Source organism: Lepidothrix coronata, unplaced genomic scaffold, assembly GCF_001604755.1.
Source record: "Lepidothrix coronata isolate B3197 unplaced genomic scaffold, Lepidothrix_coronata-1.0 Scaffold205, whole genome shotgun sequence".
Classification (NCBI taxonomy): domain Eukaryota; kingdom Metazoa; phylum Chordata; class Aves; order Passeriformes; family Pipridae; genus Lepidothrix; species Lepidothrix coronata.
Window position 1 is genome coordinate 261898 of NW_016690385.1, and position 25552 is coordinate 287449.

At 37.9% G+C, this 25552-nt stretch overlaps 1 protein-coding gene across 5 annotated transcripts in view; it reads right to left on the reverse strand.

Moving 5' to 3' along the window:
• The window catches only part of EPHA6 (EPH receptor A6), a 449435-nt gene that overhangs the window by 124752 nt on the left and 299131 nt on the right, over positions 1-25552 (reverse strand). For 2 of the 5 annotated variants that reach the window (XM_017832763.1, XM_017832761.1), the window contains exons 6-8: positions 24497-24621; positions 4768-4815; positions 4181-4343 (exon numbers count right to left, since the gene is read on the reverse strand). The exons of 1 other annotated variant lie outside the window; for it this stretch is intronic. In XM_017832763.1, coding sequence (XP_017688252.1) covers positions 4181-4343; positions 4768-4815; positions 24497-24621 — 336 coding nt within the window. Of the gene's footprint in view, positions 1-4180; positions 4344-4767; positions 4816-9616; positions 9886-24496; positions 24622-25552 lie in introns of those variants that run through there. 2 more of the 5 variants (XM_017832765.1, XM_017832762.1) reach the window with 2 other exon arrangements.

Below are 25552 nucleotides of genomic sequence, written 5' to 3' on the forward strand. Positions count from 1 at the left end.
CTAAAGCTTCTCCATTTCCTCACTGGGCAGACTGGAAGAAATGGTGCAGACGTTTTAGTCATGGTACAAGAGGGTGACAGACAGAGAGAATGTTTCAGCTCTGCTCTTTCTTTTCTTTGAGCAAATTTCTCCACAATATTTTAAAAGTTTGTGTATTTGGTATAAAAGACCTGGAAGGCCTAATGACAGCTCACTCCTCTCTCTTAGCTACATCCTTTAGTTATTTCAACTTGACATCTATCAGGCAGCAGACCTTCCAGCAGACTTAAAGATAAAAAAGTGACAAGAAAGACAGCTAGACAGATAATAGTGAGCAGCTGTAAGATAGATAAGTGTGGATGGTGAGAACTGGAGCTCTAATAGACAGGAACTGTCTGTCAGATGGCTCTACAAGGCATTGTAAACAACAGTGCTTGAGAACAACAGATAAGTAAAACACAGTGTCTCATTAGGGTAACCTTTACATTTACAATGAGCTGATGGGCTCCAGTCAAAGGGGGAATGTGGGAAAGGGAGAAGGCAAAGGAAAGGTGATCTTAAAAAGGATGTTTAGGATGAAAAGACAGTGCTGTCACTAGCATAAAGATGTAAAACTTTTTGGTACATGTTCACTTGAAAAGCTTTCTTTCAAGTGTTTCCCCTCTGACCAGTGGAATAATGGAGAGCCTGTGCAAGCAGGTTGAGATCCGAACAAAAAAAAAGCAAAAGCATAATCTCCATTTTTCATTGGTAATTCAATGTATTTCTAAAAATCCTAGGGATGGCTTCTCTATCAAGTCATGAATCAAAGCATGTGCTTAAACCAGTATTGGACCTCTACTGGAATCAATGATTCTAGACCTTTCTCTTGATCTTTGGAGTTCTGGAAAGAATGGAGCTCAAGGGTCTCAATCAAATCCAATGGCAAATCCAAACCAGCATGTTTTGAGGTTGAAAAGTTAAAGGTAGATTTTTTGGATGTGGGAAAAGGGGGAAGAATGTGGGAATCCAGAAATAAAAGAAAGTCACCATCTGTGCTTACGGTAAGGAAGTTAAAGTTTCATCAAGATCAGGTTTTCAGGCCAATTGTTTTTTCATAGTCTTCAATTTTATAAAATACCCAATCAGGTATTCCCATAACATTTCTGAAATGTTTATTTTTTTTATTGTTAATATGACTGACTTAAAGCATATGAAAATCTACCTTGCTTTTGGATTAAATATCATCATGTGTTTACAGTTATCACTCTGTTCACCCCAAGCACTAGTCCATATTGCAAAATGCTAGTTTGTCCCTTAGGTCCCTTCTGGAACAAGCCAACCATTTTGCTTTCAGATTATTTTCTCCCAGTGATGGAAAGGCTGACATGGAAAATACGCTTGGTTTTAGAACAAGCCCTGCACAGGAGAGCTACAGCATGAAAACACTTCACTGCCTAACAGCTGTAAATTATTCAATATTTTACAAATCCCTCTAGGCACTGAGGTACTACAGTAAAAACTACCTCTCTAGAAAATAATTAAAAAAAAAGCATTGAACCATTTATTTAAAAAAAAATCCAACAAAACCACCACCACCAACAAAAAAGTCTTCCATAAAGAACAAGTTAGAAGAGAGAGAGAAAAAAAATAGAGAGGGCTACAGTTACAGATAAAAGCATATTTGCCCCAGGACAAATGGGGTTTTATTCTCAGAATGCATTTTCTTCTATGTTAGGAAGGACCAGAGTTTTTTTTTGGTGATTCAGATAGTTGGTACTTCCAATAGATAAAAGTGAGGTTATACCTCAACTTACAGCCACAGCAGTGGTACCTGTGTGTATCTGGAGTGCATTAAACCCTGCCATCTTTACTACAGGTGTTTTGCCCATAAGGTGCTGAAACAGAGGGACTAATAAAATGGTCAAAAGCAGTAGTTACTATGCTCTGTAAAGGTATTACATATCCCAGCAGCCTTTTAGCTTTAAACAGGGGAAGAAATGCCTGACAGCATCCGCTCATGAATCCCTGCTTCCTTGAAGAGAATTTTTCTGACTATTCTAGGTAACTGCATCTCCTATCACAAAGAAAGTACAAATTTTACTCTTTGGAAAGCTTCATTTATTTGTCTTTGCATCAAGGAGAAGAGTTCAACAACAACATGCTCCCCAAGCAGTGGCTGTCTCAGCCTGGGGGTGAATAAGCCAGGATGTTTCCCCAAAAAAACACATCAGCATTATTAACTAACTTTTGTCATTACTGCTGCATAGTTGGTCTTCTTTCTCCCTCATGCATCACCATTAATAATCACACCAAAATGTCGTAGTTTTCCCACTAATGATGTATCTAATTTTATCCTATATAACTGAACTGACACAGATAGTGTTTCACCCAGTAAATGGGAGAAGGCACGACAGCACTGTCCTGCCAAGGACAGAATGTTTTAGGACATTGATATACACATCTCATAGCTGATGAGCCAATATTTTTTTATAACTAGTCTGTTAATTTTAAGTTTTCTTAAATGCTCATTTTGAATTGCTCTCTTTGTCATTATCTATCCACAAATTATGTCAATATTCAAACAGGGTAAATGGAATAACCTTGGATGTTTACCTACAACTCGTCTGGAATTCTTCTCTTCTGTAACATGTACAATTAGCAGAGAGCTGAAGGATGTTACAAGCTAATGCCAATTGAGAATGATTTTTTTATGAGATTGTTGGTTGATAAATTTTCTGTCAACAGCACAGACTTTTAAAAGATTCTATTTTTCCAGTCTTTTAATGAAAATATTAGCTTTAAATTAATTAAAATCTGGCTAACCAAAAGTCCACAAAAATTAATTGCAAAAGTAACTTGTTTCTAATTTTAACCAGGTAACTTGTTCCTAATTGGTAGAGATGGAGGGAGCTGCAGTAGTCCGCTCTGGTCTAATATTATTTGGTATCTTTCAGAATAATTGAGAAGAATGTATATTAAAAAATCACAAAACTTTCAGCTGAGCCCAAGAGCTAGTTGTACTAGTGAATTGAGAAGGAGAGATGGGGCTAGGATAGAGTGAGTGGATTCCCACTCCCAGGAGATATTTCTATCAGCAGCACCAAGGAGAGAAACGCCACTGGAACCACAGTCTTCCTGATTCAGATGAGCAAGTGACATTTTCACAAACACAACGAGACTCATAGAAGTTTAAATATGGTTTAATTTTTATATCAGTTATATTCCTGGGTGCCCAACACCAGATATTTGTTGCATCAAGATCTACTGAAATTCTTGAAAGCGCACAAGTGCTCAACTCCTTTTCAAACCAATTGGCTTAAGTACCCAAAAAATTGTAAGAAGTGCAATTAGGCATTAAGCACTTGGAAATCTATCCCAGATTGATTTTTGAAACAGAAGTTAAGAAGAAGTGAAATTGGAACACAAATCCCTGGGTGCTCTTGGAAGCACTTATTTAGTTTTGAATCTGTATTTTAGCTTAAGCAACTTGAATTCCAAAACACTAATGAAAAACATGGTATACATAATTGGTTAATTAAAGTAATTTAATTAATGAGTGTTTTAGTGTTGTATCTACTACACTAATTTTACCTCAAATACATGTAAATACCTTGTTTTTGATTTCTTTGAATATGCAGGACGATAAATGACTTAAATATAAAATTATCTAGCGCATGAACATCACACATCGAGCCTTTTTGCAAATTCTGAAGGAACACGTAGGCTTCTTGCTTCTTGCTGGCAAATTACTGGTTGATGGAAATGCATATAAAAATTTTCATTTTTTTTTTATTTGTAGAGTCTGAGAGCAGTAAAAACTGCAGAGGAAAGAGTCCATCACTGTTGTGCGATCTTGCATGAGGCTGCTGGATTTAGTAAAGCCTGACTAAGGGTATTTCTAGATGTCAAAAGGAAGGCCTGCTATAAGGAAAGAAATGATCACAGAATCCTAGAATACTTCAGGTTGAAGGGACCCATAAGGAAATTTTATGGAAGAGAACACTCCTTCGGCTGCAGCGCTGGGCTAAAATTTCTGTTTTTTATTATAAACCCAGAAGTGTGAGTCTGAGGCCTACTTGTTTTTTGTCACACAGCAGTGGTCATTTTGTGATAATCAAATGGTATGGCTTCAGCCATTCAAACTCCCAGTGTCTCACTGTTTTAGAATTAGATGCTACTTCTATTGTATTTATTTTTTTTTCCCTTCAGTGAAACTTACTTTCATCTCCAGTTTCAAATTCAAACTTCTGGCTATAGCCGCTGTATCCTGCTGCCGTCCTGACTCTGATATGAAATATATACTTGGTGGCTGGCTTGAGACCTGTGATGATAACACTTGGAGCCTTGGACCTTGTGGAGGAATAGCTGAGCTGCTCATGTTCCTGAGGGACAAAAGAGGGAAGAAATGATATCAAGTTGAGTTGAACAAACTTTGCAAAAATGATATAACAGAACTGAAGCTCCATATTCTTCTCATGAGTGTAAAATGTGTCTATAAAAGGAGGTGCAGGTATGTATTTACATACTTTGATTCTGTGCTATAGTCATAATGCATGATATGGCCTTGACTTTCACATTTCAGTTTTTTTTCTTTAATCCTGCATATTGACACATCTCTGTGACTTGGGTTAGTAATTACACCGTAGTCAAACCAATATGGAATAAGTACAAGACTACATTCACAGAAAAAATGGCAACTAGAATGGCAGCTAATTATTTCCGCACAATGGACAAAACTAGGAGGTCAGGAAATACTAGTAAGCTGTAAAGTAAAGACGTGGGAGTATTCAAATACCCGCTACTCACTTCTACCCGCAGGTAGTGCCAAAATGCCGGCGCTATCCGTGGGTAGACCTGTGGGTAAAAGAAAATAAAAATTAACTTTTTCTTTAAAGCCTGTAAAGTTCTAGCACAGCTCAACTGCTTCACTGCTGCTGAACTAAATTTCTCTTTCCAGGTAGCCGTAGTGTAGTTGGACATGAAATTCACTTTCAAGCTCTGTAAGGAGGAACACTGTCTCCGAAGTCCCCCGTTAATCTCCTAGCAGTTGATCCTGGGCAGCTGCTGAGAATTCCTGACTCTCACAGAGATCACTGAGAATTATGGTGTGCAGAGATTCTTGGGAATTACCAGTGCAGACCAGCTGCTGCAGTACAGAGAGACCAGTCACATCGATTGCTGGGCAAAAACTAAGAGCTGCTTTGTTAGACAGGTTGCTGACGATGTTTTTATATGAGGGAAGACTGACTGACTTGGAAGGAGAACATTTGTTCCCTGTCATTAGTTACTGTCACTTGATAAATCAATAATCTGTAATATTTTATGTGCTGCCTTAAGGCCAGCTTTACTTCAGTGGAGCAGGATTTGTCTCCAAACTGACAAACGAGCAGAAATGTCCTTGGCATATGCTTAACAATCCAACTGTGACACCCATAGGGCACCATATACATTTATTATACCGTGCAGCAGTATTAGAGTATGTATTAGTTATTCAAAGGGTAATTCCAACCCACTAAGAAGGAAACAATCTGGTTCACAGAAGAGACATAACCAGGAGAAGAATAGGTTACAGTTGGATTCTGTTGGACTCTTAACCTCTTGTGAGAAACTTTCACATACAAACTTTGTATATAAAACAAACAGTTCTATATAAAACATGCTGAGTTGACTTCAGTCATGTGTAAGAAAGTCACATTAGCACAGGGCAGAAGGTATACCCCTATTCCCCCACTATGCCTACAGGGAGATGGCTGGGAAAACCAGATTAAAAAAACAAACACACAAAAGCAACTTAATGATTCTGTTAAGTGAAGGAGCAGAAGGAAGGCAACAATGACCAATATATAAAATAATTGCATTCAATGTTCACTTCAAGCAGTGGAAATAATTTGAAAAACTGTAGTAAGAGGAAGCGTTGATTTGTTCTACAGGCTCTTACCAAATTTTGAAGCTGTGAGGAGCATGTATTTAAATTGAAATAATAAGGTACAGTGTACATGTAATCTTATGGATAGAGACTATAATTAAGATACTATTAACTATAATTAACTACTTCTTTGATTATCAGATTTCTCTCAATTCCTTGAAATCCTATAAGTTCACTTTGAAAAAATTAGTGGATTTTAGACATACTTTTTTTAGGCATTTCAGAAAATATCTATTTTCTTCTGACAGAAAGCCTACTTGTTAGAGTGATAGTTTTTTTTTCGTGTGTGATTAAGCCTACTTAATATCATGTATGTGAGCAAAAAAAAGGTGTAATAGGATAATACTCAGATTTGTAAGGAAATAGAGAGGAATTTCCACACTAATTCATGGACATTTCACGAACATTCAGTGTGTCATGAACAACTAATTTCTATTCCACAGCCTGGTTATATGTGCAAATTCCAGGGACTTCCATGTATAGAGGGGACATATAACTTAACATGGAACTTGGCAAGGGTATGCAAACTTGGAGAACACAAGGTTTGAGCTTATTTAGTAATGAAGCTGCTAACCATAGTGTGTACATTCCTGCCCAAAGAGACTAAGTCTTTTAAGACAAGTTATCTACCAGCTCAAAGTTAATCTAAGAATTAGACAAAAAAAATGACCTGTCATGGCCCATAGATGTGCAGAGACTTTACACTCTGGAATGCTCTGGAAATTTTTAGTTAGACTGTAAGCTACAGAACAGACCAGCGGCTAAGAGATTTCACTGTACCATGTAATAGTTGCTTTTTTCCCCCCCCTAGACTATCTTACTGCCTGAAATCAAGTTCTAAGCATTTAACAATGTACTGTTTTTTCTGACCTGCTGGAGAGATTGCAGAAAAAAATTCATGGAACTGTAAAAAGACAAAGGGTCCTTAAGAGGAGGATGGAAATGGAAATTTTGTCAAAAAATTGGTGGTGATTCCCCAAGATACAAGGACAAGATTTTCTCCTTAAAGTCTGTTAGAACAAGACCAGTGGCAGCAAAGAACTGAGAATGACTTCTGACGAAAAACAATCTGAGCTATATCTGTTGTATGTTATTACAGGCTAATTACTGCTTGTGTAAAACATAGCATTTGGGATACAGGGGCTCTGTAATCAGGGGTGTGGACAGACAGTCATCAAATATAATTCATTATTTGTTGTTAGTAAAAGGCAATTAGTGTGACAAGGGCATGATGGTAACATTTAATCAACAAAATGGGTCCCTCTGTGACTAACAGCAAACTCCTGAGGGGTGGCCACCTCTGCCTGTCCCTTCTGGGCAGTGGAAGGTATTTTAGTTACCTCTGAGGGTTGTCTGGCTTGTTTCTGCCTCACCATCTCCCTGGGGGTGCCAGCAGGAGGCCCTAAAGGGTCCCTTCTTCATGCCCTTTCTCCTTTCTGCAGCCTCTTATGCCATCCATCCCACAGGAAAACGATGTCTAGGAGTACACAATCTTAAAAGTAATAGTGATATCATATGGGAAAGGGGGTAGGATTTGGTATTCCATGTGAAACAGCAGCAAGAGAACATGTCACGTTGGGGTGTTTGAGAAGAATAAGCTTCAGGAGTGTGTACCTGAGGAGCAAGTTTCTCATATTTAAGACAAAATGATTCATAGCTGGAGACTTCATATGGCTGGAATGTTTTGCACAAAGAATTTTTGGACTGGATTCATACACGAGACAATTCTCCAAAGAGTGGATGCTTTGCCATTATTCTATTCTCTTGACAATGACAAGATCTGCAGCCCACCTGGAAAGCCAAAGCTTTCTGCAGAGAGATACAATTTGAGGTTGATGGGGGTGGCTCTCAAGGTTGGCCACTCCTTCTGCTGTGTTCTTTTGCAGGAAGGCTAAAGACAAACTAAAAAAAATACAATTCTAGTCTGCAGAGAAATGTGGGATGCTTTGTTTTATTCTTGCTACAGATCACATGCCCTACTTTAGCAGGAAATCTGGGTTCGAAAATTGAATTTTAAACTGAAGGACTTAGATGTACTTCCTGGATGTTAGTGCCTGCTTCTCCCAGACCTCACTTCCATGCTGTGGCAAAATGTAGATATATATCAACCCAATTACTATACACCCTATTTTCCATCAAAAGGAAGCTTTGAGTGCTAGAAGGAGCCACGGTATGGTCGGTGATAAATCTCTGACCTGAACAGTGACAGGACCAGGATCGGTGGGACTATATTTATTCAGTATTTCTTGAAAACTACAGAGGACCACTAAAAATCTGCAAAATAAAATAAAAGTTTCACTGATATGGCTGTATTTCCCATGATACATAAGGAGTAAGAGAACTGTTGGCCACTATATATGGCTCAGCGTTCATATAAAAGAGAGGGTACAAGAAACGCTCTGACCCTTTACAGTAGTATCAGAGCAGCATTTGTGATCTTAAGATGGCACAGGACTCACAAGGAGCAGTTCTGAGAACACAGTGGCTGAGGGGTTAAACATAAGTTGAAGTTAAATATAATATACTCATAGAACTACCAGACAAAATCTGATACGAGGAAATTCATTAGATCTCTTCCATGGCCTACTGCAAATTTATCTTGGTGAAAATCTGTAATTAAAACATAAATATAATCCAAATGCAAGTGATGCCAACGTTATCACACAATGTAATACTGAGTCTGTGACTAGATATCCAAGTTCAACAGGATTATAGTATGAACTTTGAAAATGTTATCTCTATTTCTAAGGAAATTGTATTTTTCTTATTGTTTGGGTGATTCTTCTTGTCAATGGATTCAGTTTTGATTATAAGAGACAGTGTTGATCTGTCATGAACAGGAATACCTTTCAGAATGAAACTTTTTCCTGCAGCCACCTCTGTGTGAGTATCTGAATCTGGATCTCTCCTAATTTTATACTTGGCTTTATAGTCAAGGTATTTTTTTCATATCTCAAGGAACAGACTGAGTGGATGGAAGTTACAATGGTGCCAATGGACTAAGACTAGACAGCCTAATTTAATTGAGTACCAGGAACAGAGGATAAAAGTTAATGAAAAGCTTTCTGCTTTTGCAATGCACCAGAGTAGCTGGATCTGTCCCATCAACATACACTGTGATGAAATGTTTCCACTCTATAACACCATGAGATTAAATTGTAGTTCTTCACTCAGTGAAAGTAGCTACTTTATTAATGTCATATTCATTCAATACCCAGATGTTCTATTATTGTGATTATTCTCACCATTTTTCTCATGTACTACAAAGAAAGGGGTTTCCCTCTGATAACATTAACCCTTGCAAACAAACAGATACATTTTCACATGCCATACCTGTGTGAACATGTTGAACCTTCCCCCCCCCCTTACTACAGTGGGAAAAAGCACAGAAATGAAGACTTTGTGCACACATGTAAAATATTGATAAAGACTAAACAAAACGTGATGACGTTTTATCACTTGAGACTCACATGGCACGAAAAGAGATTACACTCTGATGTTATAGATGAGAAAAAGTATATATAACTGAAATCTCTAGTGCAAAAAAAATAATAGAAATAAAAGCTGAAATGCAGAATTTTGCTTATAGTGCTCAAATAACCTTAAGAAGATTGACCTTACCAGTAAAGCACTGATAGAAAATCCAGGTACTTTCAGGTGTACAAGATTTGTTAATATTTGAGTGGGAAAGAGAAACATGGCTTTTATCAAAACACTATCAATCCTTACTTTAGCAGCTGAAAAAGAACCCCAAATTTTCTGTCCTTTAGAATATATAATGGGAGCTCCAGGAATTGCCATTCTCTTGCAATACACTCCAAGTCTGGGTTATTTTCTGAATGACAGTCAAGGTATTGGGTTCATTGAGTAACTGAAAAGTCTTAAACTGACACTAGGGAAAGAGTCTCCAAAGGGTTCTGCCAGCTGAAAACAGGCTTAGTGTGTACCTACAACTTCCAAATGTATGTGTGCAGAAACAATCTAGGGAGACTAACTGAGTCTACTGTCAACTGCTTGCAAATACATAGAATCATAGAATAGAATCATAGAATCAGTCGGGTTGGAAAGGCACTCTGAGATCATCAAGTCCAACCCTTGGGTCCACTGCCACCATGGTTCCCAGACCATGGCACTGATGCCACATCCAGTCTCATCTTAGAAACCTCCAGGGATGGAGAATCCACCACTTTCCTGGGTAGCCCATTCCAGTGTCTGATTACCCTCTCCGTAAAGAATTTCTTCCCAATACCCAGCCTAAACCTCCCCTGGTAGAGCCCTCTTATCCTACTGATGGTTGCCTGGGAGAAGAGACCAACCCCCCACCTGGCTACACCCTCCTATCAGGGAGTTGTAGAGAGTGATGAGGTCTCCCCTGAGCCTCCTCTTCTCCAGGCTGAACAACCCCAGCTCCCTCAGCCTCTCCTCATAGGACTTGTGCTCCAGTCCCTTCACCAGCCTTGTTGCCCTTCTCTGGACCTTCTCCAGCACCTCAATATCCTCTCTGAACTGAGGGGCCCAGAACTGGACACAGCACTCTAGGTGTGGCCTCACCAGTGCTGAGTCCAGGGGCAGAATCACTTCACTGGTCCTGCTGCCACACTGTTCCTGATCCAGGCCAGGATCCATTGGCCTTCTTGGCCACCTGGGCACACTCTGGCTCATGTTCAGCTTCCTGTCAATCAGCACTCCCAGGTCCCTTCCTGCCTGGCTGCTCTCCAGCCACTCTGTCCCCAGCCTGTAGCACTGCAGGGGGTTGTTGTGGCCAAAGTGCAGGACCCGGCACTTGGCCTTGTTGAACCTCATCCCGTTGGAATCAGCCCAACCATCCAACCTGTCCAGGTCCCTCTGCAGAGCCCTCCTGCCTTCCAGCAGATCAACACTCCCCCCCAGCTTAGTGTCATCTGTAAGTTTGCTAATGGTGGGCTCAATCCCCTCATCCAGATCATCAATAAAGACATTAAACAGAGCTGGGCCCAACACTGATCCCTGGGGGACACCACTGGTGACCGGATCCCAACTGGATGCAGCACCGTTCCCCACCACTCTCTGGGCCCAGCCATCCAGCCAGTTCCTAACGCAGCACAGGGTGCCCCTGTCCAAGCCATGGGCTGCAGCTTTTCCAGGAGAATGCTGTGGGAGATGGTGTCAAAGGCTTTGCTGAATTCCAGGCAGACATATCCACAGCCTTCCCCTCATCCACCAGGCGGGTCACCTGATCATAAAAGGAGATCAGGTTGGTCAGACAGGACCTGCCCTTCCTAAACCTGTGCTGGCTGGGTCTGATCCCTTGTCCATCCTACAGATGCTGTGGGACTGCACTTAGGATGATCTGCTCCAGAACCTTTCCAGGCACTGAGGTAATTTTTCAGTTTATATCTATTGTCCTCCAACATGAAAATTCTATACTTAAGCCATATGATCCTCCCGCTTGGCCTCTTCAGAGCATTATTATTTAACAGAAAGAAATACTAATAGAGATTAAATCTATATACCAAGGGATGAGGTCTTTATCCTGTACACTATAGCACAATGTCAAAGCTGAATAAGTACCACATTAAAGTAAAGAAGATTTGGAGTTTCATGATTCTCACACTATAAAAGTTTAAATAAAAGCACCAATAATAATTATTTTTTTTATGAGACCATTTGGGCACATCTTCCCTCTTTCTTAGATCCAGCAGTTTGAAGGATATACACAATGTGACCTACAGAGGAAGGTTCATTCTTTTGAAGGAATGCTATTCTGAAGATAGCAATTTTTATTAATCAAAGCTCTAGTCCATTGTGAAATGAAATCTTTAAATTATTCCTTACTTGTCCCATGGAATCAGCTATGATGGCACTCCATAGTCGCTTGAACTTTAATGCTGTGATACACATTAGAATAAAACAGTAGTTATTTCCTAGGTATAGTAAATATGTGATTGATCAGTTCAAATAGAATCCAGTAAAGACAAATAAAAGCTAACTGTGGAGTTTGTACCAACTGTCTATGATCTCCATAAAAAGAGAGCCCCCCATCTCTAATTTATGGATATTGCCTCTTATTTATACTGCCTATATTCCTGTCTCAACTAATTCTCAAAAAGTATTTTCTTTATTTGCAATAAAATATTTTCATAATATGCATTCTGAATTCCTGTTGCCTCATCACACTTCTTTCTCATCTTACATAGATTGTAGTAGATGAGGAGTAATTACACTCAAATCATCAAAATTAACTACACCTATAGTTAATTTTATTAATCCAAAGTCCATCTTTGAGAGCTTCTTTATATTCATTAATTTTGTACTTGATTTTCTCTTTGAGGAGTATTTTGACTTGCAGTCAAATTAACAGGAATTCTGGTGGTAATATTTGAAAAATATTAGAGAAAAGACTCATATATTCAAAAAAGTACTTCTAACAATAATTACTATCTGGTTACAATCTGATCAGCAGGATTAGATAAATTCTGATTGTAATATAGAGTGATAAGAAAAATTACAATAATAGAACTAATAGTAAAAGGTACCATTCATATTTTTTAAATAAACTTGCTTCCTAAAGACCTTGTATCTTTGGTTGCCAGCTGAACAAAAAACTTAAAGTAAATTTAGAAAAGTGAATACAAAGATCTGAAGAGTGGCCTGAACTAAGCTGAAAACTCTGACATGAAAAAATAGAGCCACAGAGAAAATTGCCAATGGCTCTAATATTTGCTTCAGAGAAGAAACCTGCAGCACTTAAAGGTATCAGCCACTTCAGGCTGTAATCTTCTCCTTTCCCTTCTTGACCTCCCTTGTGATTAATCTGAGATGTAACAGTTTGGGAAGCTAAAATACTAAAGTGTGCTTTACCTGTTTGGCCATTCAATATTTTATGTTTTGATTGCCTGTCAGTCAGCTCATCACTTTCTCCCCATATGAAGCGAAGCTGTTGACAAGGAAAGGACCAGAACCAATAACAAGATAACCAATCATAAAGAAAATATAGAAAGGTCAAAACCCAGACAAACTTCATTTTAATTGGATTATACACTTGGAAAGGCAGAAATGAGTTGATGTGAGGTGAACCATGAAAAGCAGAAAATTAAATGAGGAGAGATGAGGGCAGGGAGATTCTAAAACAGTGTTAAAATTCTCGGCAGCACGAGGAGGTGAGGGGTGGGCAGAGCAAGAGCTGTGGTTAAGGTGGTGGGCTAAATGTGACTGCCAGGTGTGAAGGCATCAGATAGGACACTGCTTATTGTACTGACAAAGAGATTAAATTGAAAAGAATAAACACAAGTCTATGCCTTAAGCTAGTGATGGAACAGGGTGCCATTCAGCATATAATAAAGGGAGCTGGCAAACATGGCTTGAATTGTCAGATAAGCGCAGATATTAAATTCCATTTTTCTGTCAGTTATGAGCTGCTCTGATAACCCTTGTTTCCTAATTAAAAAATATTTACCAGTGTAAACTTCTGCACCAGGATCTCCAGGAGTCTTTCCAAATTGAGCATATATGCCAGCCTCTCCAGCTGCCTCAAAGATTATTCTTGTTTTTGTTCTCATTTCAATTTTCTTTTCCCCTGCACTGTTTTTTCCACTTGGAAAGTAGCAGGAAGCTACTGCAAGCATGAACTAGATTACTAATGGTAAAAATCAACTCAAGTATTATTCAGAAGCTTTGCTTTCACCCTTGGACAGTAAAGCACAGCTTCTTCTGAGATGCCTAACATGAAGGTTTACTTCATAATGATATAATAAACCTGCTGGCAAACAGAGCGCAACAGGAAACAGGAGCAGTCCTGAAAATTTGAGGACTGGAAGCCTTCTGCGACTTTCTTTGCCGTAAAACAAGCCCAGGGAAGTCTGTATACACAGCCAGGGGGCTGATTCCCAAGTCACTCATTTGGTGTATGATATTCATAGTTCAAATTTCTGAATGAGGTCCTGATGCCACTGCAGACTGGAGATCAACACAGGCAGTACAAGTTCCTTGTCCCCAAGCTCACCTTTAACACTCCCCCAGAGTCCAGCAATCTGCAGATTAGTGGGTTTCTAAATTAACTGAATTTGCTTCATTATGTTTTACAGCTCATGGACTTTTTGTCCATGAATTTGCTTAATTATTCTTTGATCCAATTTTGCTTGTGGCTTCCAAAACATCCCTAGGCAACAAGTTTAATTACAAACTGTGTTTAAAAAATACTGTGGGGATTTTTTAAAAAAATCTGCTTCTTGATGATTTTATTGAATATACTCTAGTTTCTTGTCTGTAAGAAATAGTGAATAATCATGAATATCAGTGATATGTTCAGTCAATTCCAAAATATCTGTGTATACTGTAGGAACAGTACTTCTAGCTACAGATGGGAAGTAGGTCACTGGATAATGAAGTTTTTAAATTGAAAATGCCAGACCCTGGAGGAAAGATAACAAAAAGGGACAACTCATTTGATGTAAAAAACCTGCAGTGTAAAACTCACAGTCCAAACACCTGAAGGTCTCTAAAGTTGCTGAGAGACATATGGCAGGCAATCTTCTCACCTGATGTGATCAGCATGGGTAACATCACAGCTGTACACACCAAACTGCTGTATTCCTTCCTGGCAGAACTCAAAATTGTGGTGACCCTACTTCATACTGAAGTATGAAGACATTTTTGATGGAAAGAAGCATCTTACAATTGAAGTGGAACTTCAATGCAAGAGCAATCGTCCAATTCTTCACAAGACTTCTACAGTGATGGTGACTTGCTACAGTACAGAGTGGCCAGTGCTCTATTTTGACAAAAATAAAACACATCCCCACCCCCCAGAAAACCCTTCCAAAAAAACCCCCAAAAACCCCCAAACAAAAACCCTCTCTCCCCTGCCCCTCCCCCAAAAAAGCACAACATATTTTCAAAGCTGCAAAAATCAAGTGATTCTACCAATACAAAAATGCCAGGATTTTGACTAGGGTTTGTCAGGTTTGTAACACCTTGCTGGAAAATTTTAACTGCTACATGTGATATATGCAGCTTTGAAAACATCCTTGTGAAAACTACACACTGTATGAAAAACCTCTTGTGGAAACACCCTTTCCAAGGCTTTTCTAAAATATGTTTCAGCCTTTTAGGATGTTGGGACAGGTAGAGTGACCAAGCTTATTTTAAAATTAGTTTAAGACTAGTTTGAATCTTCTGCATAAATACTTTTTAATATTAGAAGAGCAGAGGAAGGTTTTAATTTGCTACAGAATATTTTCTACCTGACAAACACTGAAAAGATCCTTATTGATATACAGCAGCTTGAAAACAAGGCATACTTAGAGCAAAACTGCCCATAGTTGTTTACTTGGCTCATAGATACACATAAGAGAGCTATTACAGTGGTATTAATAAAACTATCTCTTTTATTTACCTAAGCAAAATATCTACTCTCATAGACTGAATTGATTCAGATTGCTATTCTGGTTCTGGAATAAAGAAATGACTGTAGTCATTAGGATTCATTTCAGACTACATGAATGTTACATGATAACAAGTCTTTCATATGCTAACTGTGTATACAGTTCTTTGGGACAAACACTTTCCTTTTCAAAGAAAATCAGGATTTAAAAGTATAGAATAATGTTGACAATATTAATACAGATTTTAACCACCCAACAAAAAGTCAGTTTTGAAGGAAGTATTTTGGCTCTGAAAAAGAAAGTCTGACATTAATGTTTGACTTTAATCACTCCAATGCCAATAATAAATCACAGGCAAGATGGAAGCTGCTGATCTCTATATAGAGATTGCACAGTGTTTTTCATTATGCAAGGCTCTTCAGATATAAATATAGAAGAACTATTGAAAAGTCAGTGAAATATCACGTTTTTTGTGTATTTGTGAGTGTGTGTGTGCATCTTTTTGTGTCTCAGTGCAGGCAGACAGCAAACATTTATCTTGTAATGTTAACTCAAAAGGGCTGAATTCACCTGTGGTGTCATGACTTATATTGCAGAACCTGGCATTACATCAGCAATAAATACAGCATCTTATTTAAATCTGTGTTTTCTTCAAACACCTCAGTGAGCTAATGGAATGTAAAGCAAAAACAGAAATCTTTTTTTTTTTTCAATTAGTTTAACATGAATTTCAAGGGCAAAGTAAGCAATCTAAAGAGTAAATTAAAATGCTGATTTTACACTGACAAAGCAAGATTTCTTCAAGTTTTTTGGGAAGAGCCCATTTCTAGTGGAGCTAACTTAGCAGAAATATTATTTTTGGAGGTGGTAAAAACAACAACAACAACAATAACAAGTCTGAAAAGATGTTAATGAAATTTACAAATTGGTGTCAATACCTTTTTAAAAAGAGCTCCCTCAGTCTCTAAAGAATTATGTGAGTATAATATGAGTACTTGCAGTATATGCAAGAAAAACAGATAGTTTGTACAAGGTCACCACAAATACAAGCTGCATCAACCTGGGGAAGTTCCTACAGCAACATAAATGTGTTTATGAGCAGCAGGTGAATTCCTGCAAAAGACTCTAAAGCCATTAACAGCTCGGTAAGGAGTACATAATAATGGGTTGTTAACTCAGCCATCCCAAGCACATCAAGAAGGGCACTTTGAAACTATTAATACTAATACATTACAACACTGTAAAAGACAAAGGGAGAATTTTAACACTATATCTCTTTGAATCATTAAAATAAACATTTGTGATTTTGTTAGGGTACAAAACTAACAAAACTGCATGGGAAGTACTGGATGAGATACCCTTTCTATGAATTCAAATTGGTTAACAGAGTTGCTACTTGGAATGAAAAGCTCCTCTAATGTGCGTTTTTCATTTCATTTTCACCATGTCCCCACACCAAACCCACAGCTTTTATTTAATACACAGTAAAATATATACTAATACTAAACATGAAAGTAGTATGTTTTAATGCATTAAAATTGAATGGCTCTCCTTAAATGAGCTTCCTCTTTCCCTCTGGATTTTATTCCCTTCTCCCAGAATGACTGCTTTGGGGACGTTGGTGCTTTATAAGAAAGAGGTTGCTGATATTATGCAGTCAGCAGCTTCATCTTCATTTAATGTGAAAAAAAATGTTTAAAGTGGAAAACTAATAATCTGTCCTTTTCTATGATTAGGGTACAGTTGCAATGCAGTCTTGGAAAAAGAGAGAGAGAGAAAAAAGGAACTTTCTCTGGTTTTACCCTCCAAAATGATACATGTCTTTTTATCTTTATCTACCCAATAATCTCTTGAATGCATCAAGGATTGCAGGAAGAAACTTTAAATTAAAAGATATCTCATATTGGAACATTCCCTCATTTAGACAAAGATATAAACCCATGTCTCTCAATTACGTCTTAATTTAATCTGTGAATACACCTTTATGGCTGCAAAACAACAATTTATGAACAGTAAGTCATTTGTGTATTACGAAAACGCTGTGCAAGCTTCAGTTTTTAAAACAGTTTAGGCTCATAGGTGAAGATTTTTAGAGAACTTTAAATCTAGTTCTTCTTTTTAAGAGGGTCTAAAGGAAACATTCTGTCAGGTTTTAGAGAAACTGAGACCTAGATACTGTATTTAATTTATAAATAAGGAAACCACTTTCACTTAGATGGCCATCTTTTGACAGGGACACTAGTTATATTCAGGTCATTGCTCACAAACTGGTCATTCTTTTTGTAAAAATTTGTCAAACTGTCAAACCCAAAGTTGGACTCCTGAGTTTGTGTTAAGGTACCTGAGGGAACTTCAACTCTATTCTCATACTGAACTAAAACTTACTGGAACTAAACTCAGAGGCAAGTACACTGCAACTGGTTGATAGAAACAACAATAATAAAATGCTTTGTGAGGATATTATTTTGTTAAGTTAGGATTAAACATGCTAAACTCCATACCACTTCCTTTTATGCAATCCTCTCTGAAGAGACAATATTTCTTTTTCACAACATGTGCATCAAAACCATCTAAAGTTTGTCCTCAGGAGAGAGCTGAAACTCACTGCACTATAAAATAGCTGCTTCTGATTTTTGACCCCACCTAAGCACATGCTTATGATTAACATCTGATTCCTGCAGTTAACATTATTATTATTATTATTGCTGTGTCAGTAAACAATTTTTAAAACATTTTTTCCTGAGGTTCAAATGCTGAAAGTCTAGCAAAGTGTTTAATAATTCTTTTTATTAGTAACTAACCCCCTCTATCAGTGAATTTAGCTTTCTTTGCTATATTTGAGGTATGGAACTAGCTGTGTTTGTTGTCTTCTAACAGTTTGCATACCTCCTATGCTTTTCCTACACCCTTAAAAATATTTGAAAATCATTTACCCAAAACCATTAATACACTTTTACTACATTTGTGTAGCTCTTCTAGCAGTTACTGGAATAAGAATTGTACATGTACTTTTCCTTGGAGAAAATAGCATTAGGTACAGACAAGAACACAAGAGCAGCAGAGACTTAAATTTGGTTGGCTGGGTTTTTTTTAATCAAATCTACAAGACTTGCTTAAACAGCATTATATTTCTCATTGAGAATTTTTGGTTCAGCAGTAACAACAACAGTCATAGCCCTTTAGGCTGCTTTAATATTAAATACAAAAGTTTAGAAGCTATCTCCAGATAACTGATGACAATGATTAGGAGACAAAGCCAAACCAGGCATCTAATAGAGAAGGCCTAGCTCAGAACTTCTATGATAAACCCTTTGCTGCATGGAATTGATATTTAGATGCCGGATTTCTTTTTCTCCTAATAGTAATTATATCAGTGTCATTAATAATGGCTGCTGCAAGGTCCTTAGCTTTTTTCCTGCAGGCAAAAATTATATCTTGTCAGAGAGTCTTGTAATTGTTCACCCTCATTTTCTGAGACCTATTTTTTTCTTTTTTTAGAATCCAAGGCTTTTACAGTTTTTCTCCTGGGAAACTAGGTTAATAACAGCAGAACAGAAAAACTGAGAGGCTTGTTTAACATCACTTACTATGCTAAAATAAGCTCGGAGATTTTCATTTTAATGATTATATCCCAAAGCACATTTGTAGTGATTATTTTTTAAAAACATTCACCAGACATGGTTCATTTCCCAGGAGCTCTGAACGGCCAAGAGTGCCAGAGGCACTCCTTGGAGCCCTGGAGCCCCACTGTGACATGCTGAGCTGTTCCTGCAGCTATGAACAAATACTAAGATCTGCTTAATACCACTATGCAAAAGCTCTTATGTATCCCAAATACGCAATACTCTTGTTTTGATGAGAATGTGTTGAAAGTGTAATGAAAATGTATCATTGCATGAATCCCGTGTTTCTTGATTCCAGAAACTTGTAAGGAGCAAATTGTTACGTAAGCCTCAAACAACTTGAATAATTTGAAAAATACTACAACGAGAAAGTGTTCATTAAAAAAAAAAAAATTATTAGCTAGAAATTACCCAGCTAATCATTCAGCATTTTATCCTGACTGGCTAGGCACATGAAGTGCTCCTATGCTTATCCCTACTGTTGGAAGCCTTTTCCTGTTCCCCAATCTTGTCACTGATGTTGACTTTCAAATTTAGTCAGGAAGCTTGAAAGGTTATCAAGCAATAAAAGAACATGCCTGGAGGAAGAACTAGTACATCCTAACAATGCAGCCACAACAGCACCAAATGAACTACATCTGCCCATGAGTTATGTCACACAGCCTGCAGGCCCCCTTCAACCTCGTGACAATTGGAGCTAGGGCATATGTTATTCTTCATGATTTAAAAACCTAACATAAAAGCAAAATCTGAACCAAGAATGTAATAACTGGTACTTCAAGGAAATAGGGAAGTTGTAACATAATTGTGGCTGAAAAAAAACATGTTTCTTCTGACTCATTTAGACATTATGCAAGATTGTAATTAAAGAGCTGGAAGGTTGGAGAGGTTTGGCTATTTAAGTAGTAGGAGGCTGAGAGTCGATGAACCTCAAATGTGTCATATAGACCTCACAGAAAGGCACAGAGGAGAAATGACTAATTTTACTTCTCGTTTTCAAAATGTCACACAGAAATTCAGAGTATTGTCTGATCTACAGGAAGTGGCTTAAAAGAAATATCCATATCTTGTCTAATAAGAACACGTGTGGCTCCTGTTCACTGAGGTTGGATTCCAGACAATGCTCGTGTAGGATTAGGTTAATTAACCCGAGAGGATCATAATGAAATATCTCCTTAGCTGGAGAAGACGCAGAGGAGCATCTGCTGTCCTAAACCAGGATGAGTCACACACTTTACACTGCCAGGTCACATGGGAATAAAAGATAGAATAAAACAGCTTGGACACTGGTGTGACAGGGAGCCTGGTGTGTTCCCAGACTGAGCACAGCACAAGATTATCTGTTCCTCAAAAAATGAAGAAAAAAAAGTGACAAGAATATCAGTTCATAGCTCTGTACATCTTTTTGCCTTCAAAGCGCAGTGCATAATCTAATATATATCTACGCTCCTAAGGCTTTGAAAAAATATTGTGTACATATTTCTAGAACAGGTAGATTTGATTTAAACTACAGGATACTACAGGCAAACAGCTCTAAAAGACAAAATTACTTTCTTGTTTATAATATTCCGTATTAATTTTTGCAAAAATATTTCCGCCAGTCAAAACATTATGCACTGATAGTCTTAAATCTTTGCATTATTCCCATCATGTCATGTACCTTAAATTCAGCTACTCAAATTCAGGAGGGCTCATTTTAATTCACATTAATGATTATTCAAAGAAATAGGGGTTTTTGTTTTAATATTAGATTTTAGGAAGGAGCATCATTTCTCATGTAAGTTAAGTAAATACAACTGTAGACTGATAGAAAAATTAACAAGGTCATACTGCTTTCTAATTCTTTAATTCTGGTACTTTGCTCTATCTCTCTGCCTCATCAGCTCTTCATCCCTTTTTCAAATCTCATTGGAAAACTAATTTCCCCCTTGCCTCCACTGCACGGTTATTTTCTCATTTTTATTTATTAATTCAACTCTAAATCATACTGGAATGGACAAAAAGTAATATCTGACATCCCACATATCCTGTCCACTCATTGTCCTATGGAGGTGGCTTAAATCTTTCATGTGAAAATAGCCTACGAGCTGCAAATTGAGTCTCCCAACAAAATGAAGTATTTTGCCAAAGGGATTTGGCTTTAGTGTAAATTTAATCAAAAGACAAGGAAGCAAAGAAATATCAGCCAGTCCCACCTCCCCCAACATCTTGATTCAAAAGATATTCTCTACTTTCTTTGTTTAGAGATATTGCAATGCCTTGGATATTACTAGGGTGCATTCCATTAAAATCTCTTCTCTATAGACAGGTACCCTTAGCTAATTATATATTATCTTGTGTGTAATAGAAAGTATAATCCAGCTGGTGTATTTGGGCCATATGAGAGAACAAACAATACAGTTGCTGATACCTATACAGCTTGGTATGCTTGATACAGCTCTCAGGGAGCATTAATTTTTGATGATTAACTTCATGGGGCTGGGGGGAAAAGGGGAGGAATAAGCATTTTCCAGTTCAGCTGCACAACCCGAAGTGCAGCTGATATGGTTTATATCCACTGTGTTCTGTGTTTCCTTTCCCAGGAGGCAATTCCTACAGAAGGACTCAGTGTCATTACAAGCCTCTAACAAGGCCATATCTTATCCCACTCCTTCATCTGTCTCAAACATGCAACCTTTTTGATGAGAGGTAAAGAGATTATGATGCCCTGGAATCTTGCAAAGAGTACAAGCTTTGGTCACTGTCTGAGTGACAGTTTTGAAGTATAAAAGTTTACTGCTGTTAGCAATGAAACTGAGATTATATTGTTGCATGAAGTTTGATTTTTAAAGGGAAAGACAATACTGCCCATGAGAGATTTTTTCTTTTAGAAATTGTGGGCAGTTTGTGGATGATATCAAGGGATTATAAAGTATAATGTATAGACAACAGGGTGCAGAGTGGGGCAGACATCCTCTATCAACAGAGATAATTTGCAATGTTTACTATCTGAAGAGTCCAAAGAAGGTCTATGAAGAAATGCTTTTATAAGTACATCTCAAATCTCAAAGGGTAAACATTTAACTGAGTCTCTGTGTGTTACTGTAAAGGTTCACTTATCATTTAAGGTGACAAATGTTGCCAACTCTACAGGTTTCAGAATTATTCATAATCTACCTGAAATAAAGTATTTCGACTACCAGGCATCAACACAAAGTATTATTGCAGGATCATGATATTCTCTCTCTGGTTATATCACACAACTATTTAAGCAATGGAAAACCCTTTCCCTTTACTGTGACAGAACTCAGCACCTTGGACTGAATGTCTAGGAATTTTTGTTCTCCTCACAGGTCAAATCAGCTCTCTAATTATGTCCTAGGCTAGTTTATGTTCACTGCATTTGTGACCCAAAAGCTGCAGAATGAACTGACCTCTTGTCACACAACAACATAAAAATGTACCAGTGTATTCATAAACAAGACACTAAAAACCTGTACAGTCCATACAGAACTAACTCACAATGGAATTTTGTTAGTCACAGGATTTTCATTCTACAGGCAGACAGAAAGCCAAACAATATTTGTTTATGATCCTGAATGTTCTACAGTAATTCACTGACTATTGTTCTGGATATGCATGGAAAGATGCATCTCTGTGTTCTGCATTCTCCATCTCTAATTTTTCTTATGACATTGTTGGAAACTGCCCCATTTTGGGTACTGCTTACAGTTTATTTGACAGCTATTTGATTTCTGAAGTTTACATATCTTTCAGGAAACTCCAGGAGCCCATGGCAAGATATGACTTCCATTTATGACCCACAAAATTCCTACTGGTTATAATTAAAAACAGACATGGTCCCTTAATGTACTGCCCAGTGATATATTGACAATTTTTCAAATGTCAACAAGGTATCTTAAAAGAAATAGCAGTAATACTTGTAAAACTTTAGAATCCTACATAATTCTTCAAAGTTTCACAAAGTTAATAAACTGATATAATCAGATGAATTTGGAGGATTGAGTGTTTGTATTTGCTGGAGATGTTCAATTTCTTACCTTGCATATCAGAACCCCTCTTTTCTTTATTAAACACAAATGACAGGTAAAAAGGGATAAAAACAGGACTGCAAAAGTTGTTCCATTTTTCTACCTAGTGTGTTTATTAGTATCTAAGGCTACTGGTTTCTGCATTTTTCTTACCTCCCTAAGACGTTAACAAAATTTCTGACCTTTTCATATTTAACATGTTCTTCAACTTTAGCAGCATTTTTTACTCTCTACTACAGGGATGCCTTTGTGGCAAATTCATACTAAATCCAGCAGACAATTATTTCACTTTCATCATATTTCTTGTGGGTGTGCAACAACATCCCTATTTTGTCACTTCTGCTGAAAACATGAATGCCAGTATTCCCCTCTTTGAGGGTTAGTGGGAAGCCTGAGAGATTACAGCTTCACTTGCTATGTCTACCCCTGACAAGACACAAACTATGCTATTTAACACACAGAGCTCCAAGGTGAAGAAGAACCGGAAGATGCCAGTAGTGCATTTTATCTCCCCACACCTAAGAGGGAAGAGAAGTAGTTAGAACATACTCCTTCTATATTTTAAAAAGGTGGAAACAGAAAATACTTTGTAAAAACAGACAGGAGTTGTTTAAACTGTATATAACAAAGGGCCACAAAGCCTGTGTATGTAGTCTTTCTGCACAAAGATCAAGGCTAAGTAATATCTAGATCTCTAAGGAAAGCTGTTTGCCTTGTCACTCAGCCATGGCAGGTATTGGCAGATAATCTATTGATAAAGGATTTTAATAAATATATAGAGAAGCTTTATAATTTACCATCCATACAAATGGTTATGGGTCTTTGGAACTGTTCCTCTTCAACTGAATAAAATCTCACAATTTCTCATGTTCAATATCAACAAATGAAACAAAGGAACTTCAAGTCATGCTGTGGCTTACTATGGTAATGGATTAAAACCTGAAGGACTTCCTCTAGTGTAGGAAAGTAGGGTTTCCTTGCTTTGGCTACCAAATATTCTAAGCAATCTGTCTTCTCCCTCTTACACTGCTATCAAAATTGTTTGGATTTCTTTCCCAGTTTACCCTTTTTTTCTGCATCATTAAAGCTGCAGCAATAGAGAAGTGCAATCAAGGAAGAAAATCCTCAGTTACTTACAGAGCCTAACATCCCCAAATCTTTCTTTCATGACTGTATTTCTGTCCTTTAAGCACAGATTATTGCTTTATTTAACAAATGAAATCATGTTCCCATTCGCCTTAATTCTGCTGCTTCAGTGTCATTCTAATGTGACGTTTTTAGAGTCCATAAATCAAAATATGTTCAAGCATATGATCCATTTACCCACGTTTGTAAATGTGGCTACCATTTGACAAGTATATGTATGGTCTGCTTGCTGTTCTACTTGATTCTGATGTGAAACAAGGCAGTCATTAACAAGTTAGAAGTAAAACAACAAAAAAATCCAGTACAAAATAAAACGTCTACTTTAGCATACATAGCATTGCGTGTGGGATCAAGTGAAAAGTTTAAAGTGTTTTTAAAAAATACTATTAAAAATATAAAACACATTGATCTTTAGGATCTGAGTTTGGGTGATGCTGTGAGACCTACTTTCTCATAGTACTTGATCTCGTAGTCCAGAATTGCTCCATGGGGAAAGTCCGGCTCTTGCCAGGAGAGGGCAATGCTGTTTTGGGAAGCCCAGTCCTTCCTTACCATACCTATCAAGGTGGGTGCTGAAAGGGAAAAGGATAACTAAGGGTTAAAGACGAAGCACACGGTTTATCCTTTCAACCTACTGTCTGAGGACACCAACCCGAGGTGACTTTGAGTGACCTCCAGACAGCAAAGCATGACAGATGGCAATTCTCAGGGAAACCATATAACCTGGAATTAATGTCTCAAGCACACACTAGTAACTCCTTTGTTGAAGTGCAGAGCAGCTCCTGAAAAATGGCTGTATGCAAAAATACAGAAAGAAATGCCTGTGCTGGTCCCTACCACTGGCTGGGCACAACCAGGTGGCACTGCTGGCTCCGAGGGCATCTTGTCCAGAGCAGAACCACATTTCAGAGACAGTAAATTCTACATTCAGGTTAATCTTCACTTAATGGTATAATTCCAATGTGTACAATGTACATTCAAATTTACTCTTTGGGGTATTTCTGCGAGTTGGGCTGGCAGCAGCAGGGAATTCAGCCCTTTGGTGAGGTGTCTGTGTGCATGGAAGAGCCAGCTTGTCAGGGACTGAGCTGTGGGCAAACTGTGGGGGCAAAGGTGCCCCAAACCCACCTGCCATAATTGATGTTGCAGGTCTGCAGCAGCACAGTGAGTCGGAACTGCCTCCAGCAGCTTCTGAGATCCAACATGCCTGGAATGGATGCACCCAAGAGCCAAATTATCTCACTATGGGTTTAACCAATTTTAAGAAATAGTTTTTCTCCCCTTTTAGGACTGAAGATACAGAGTTATCTATGCAGTAACTTCAAAATGGTGAAAAATCGCATTCTAGAAAACGATCTTTGCTTATTTTATTAATCTGGTCAGGCATGTTAAAGGAGGTCTAATAATCTCCAGATGCTGATGTTGTTTTGACAGTATTGACATGCAGCTTTCCCAACTATTGCAGGAAAACCAGTCATGTTGTTCAACGGTCTTAAACACAAC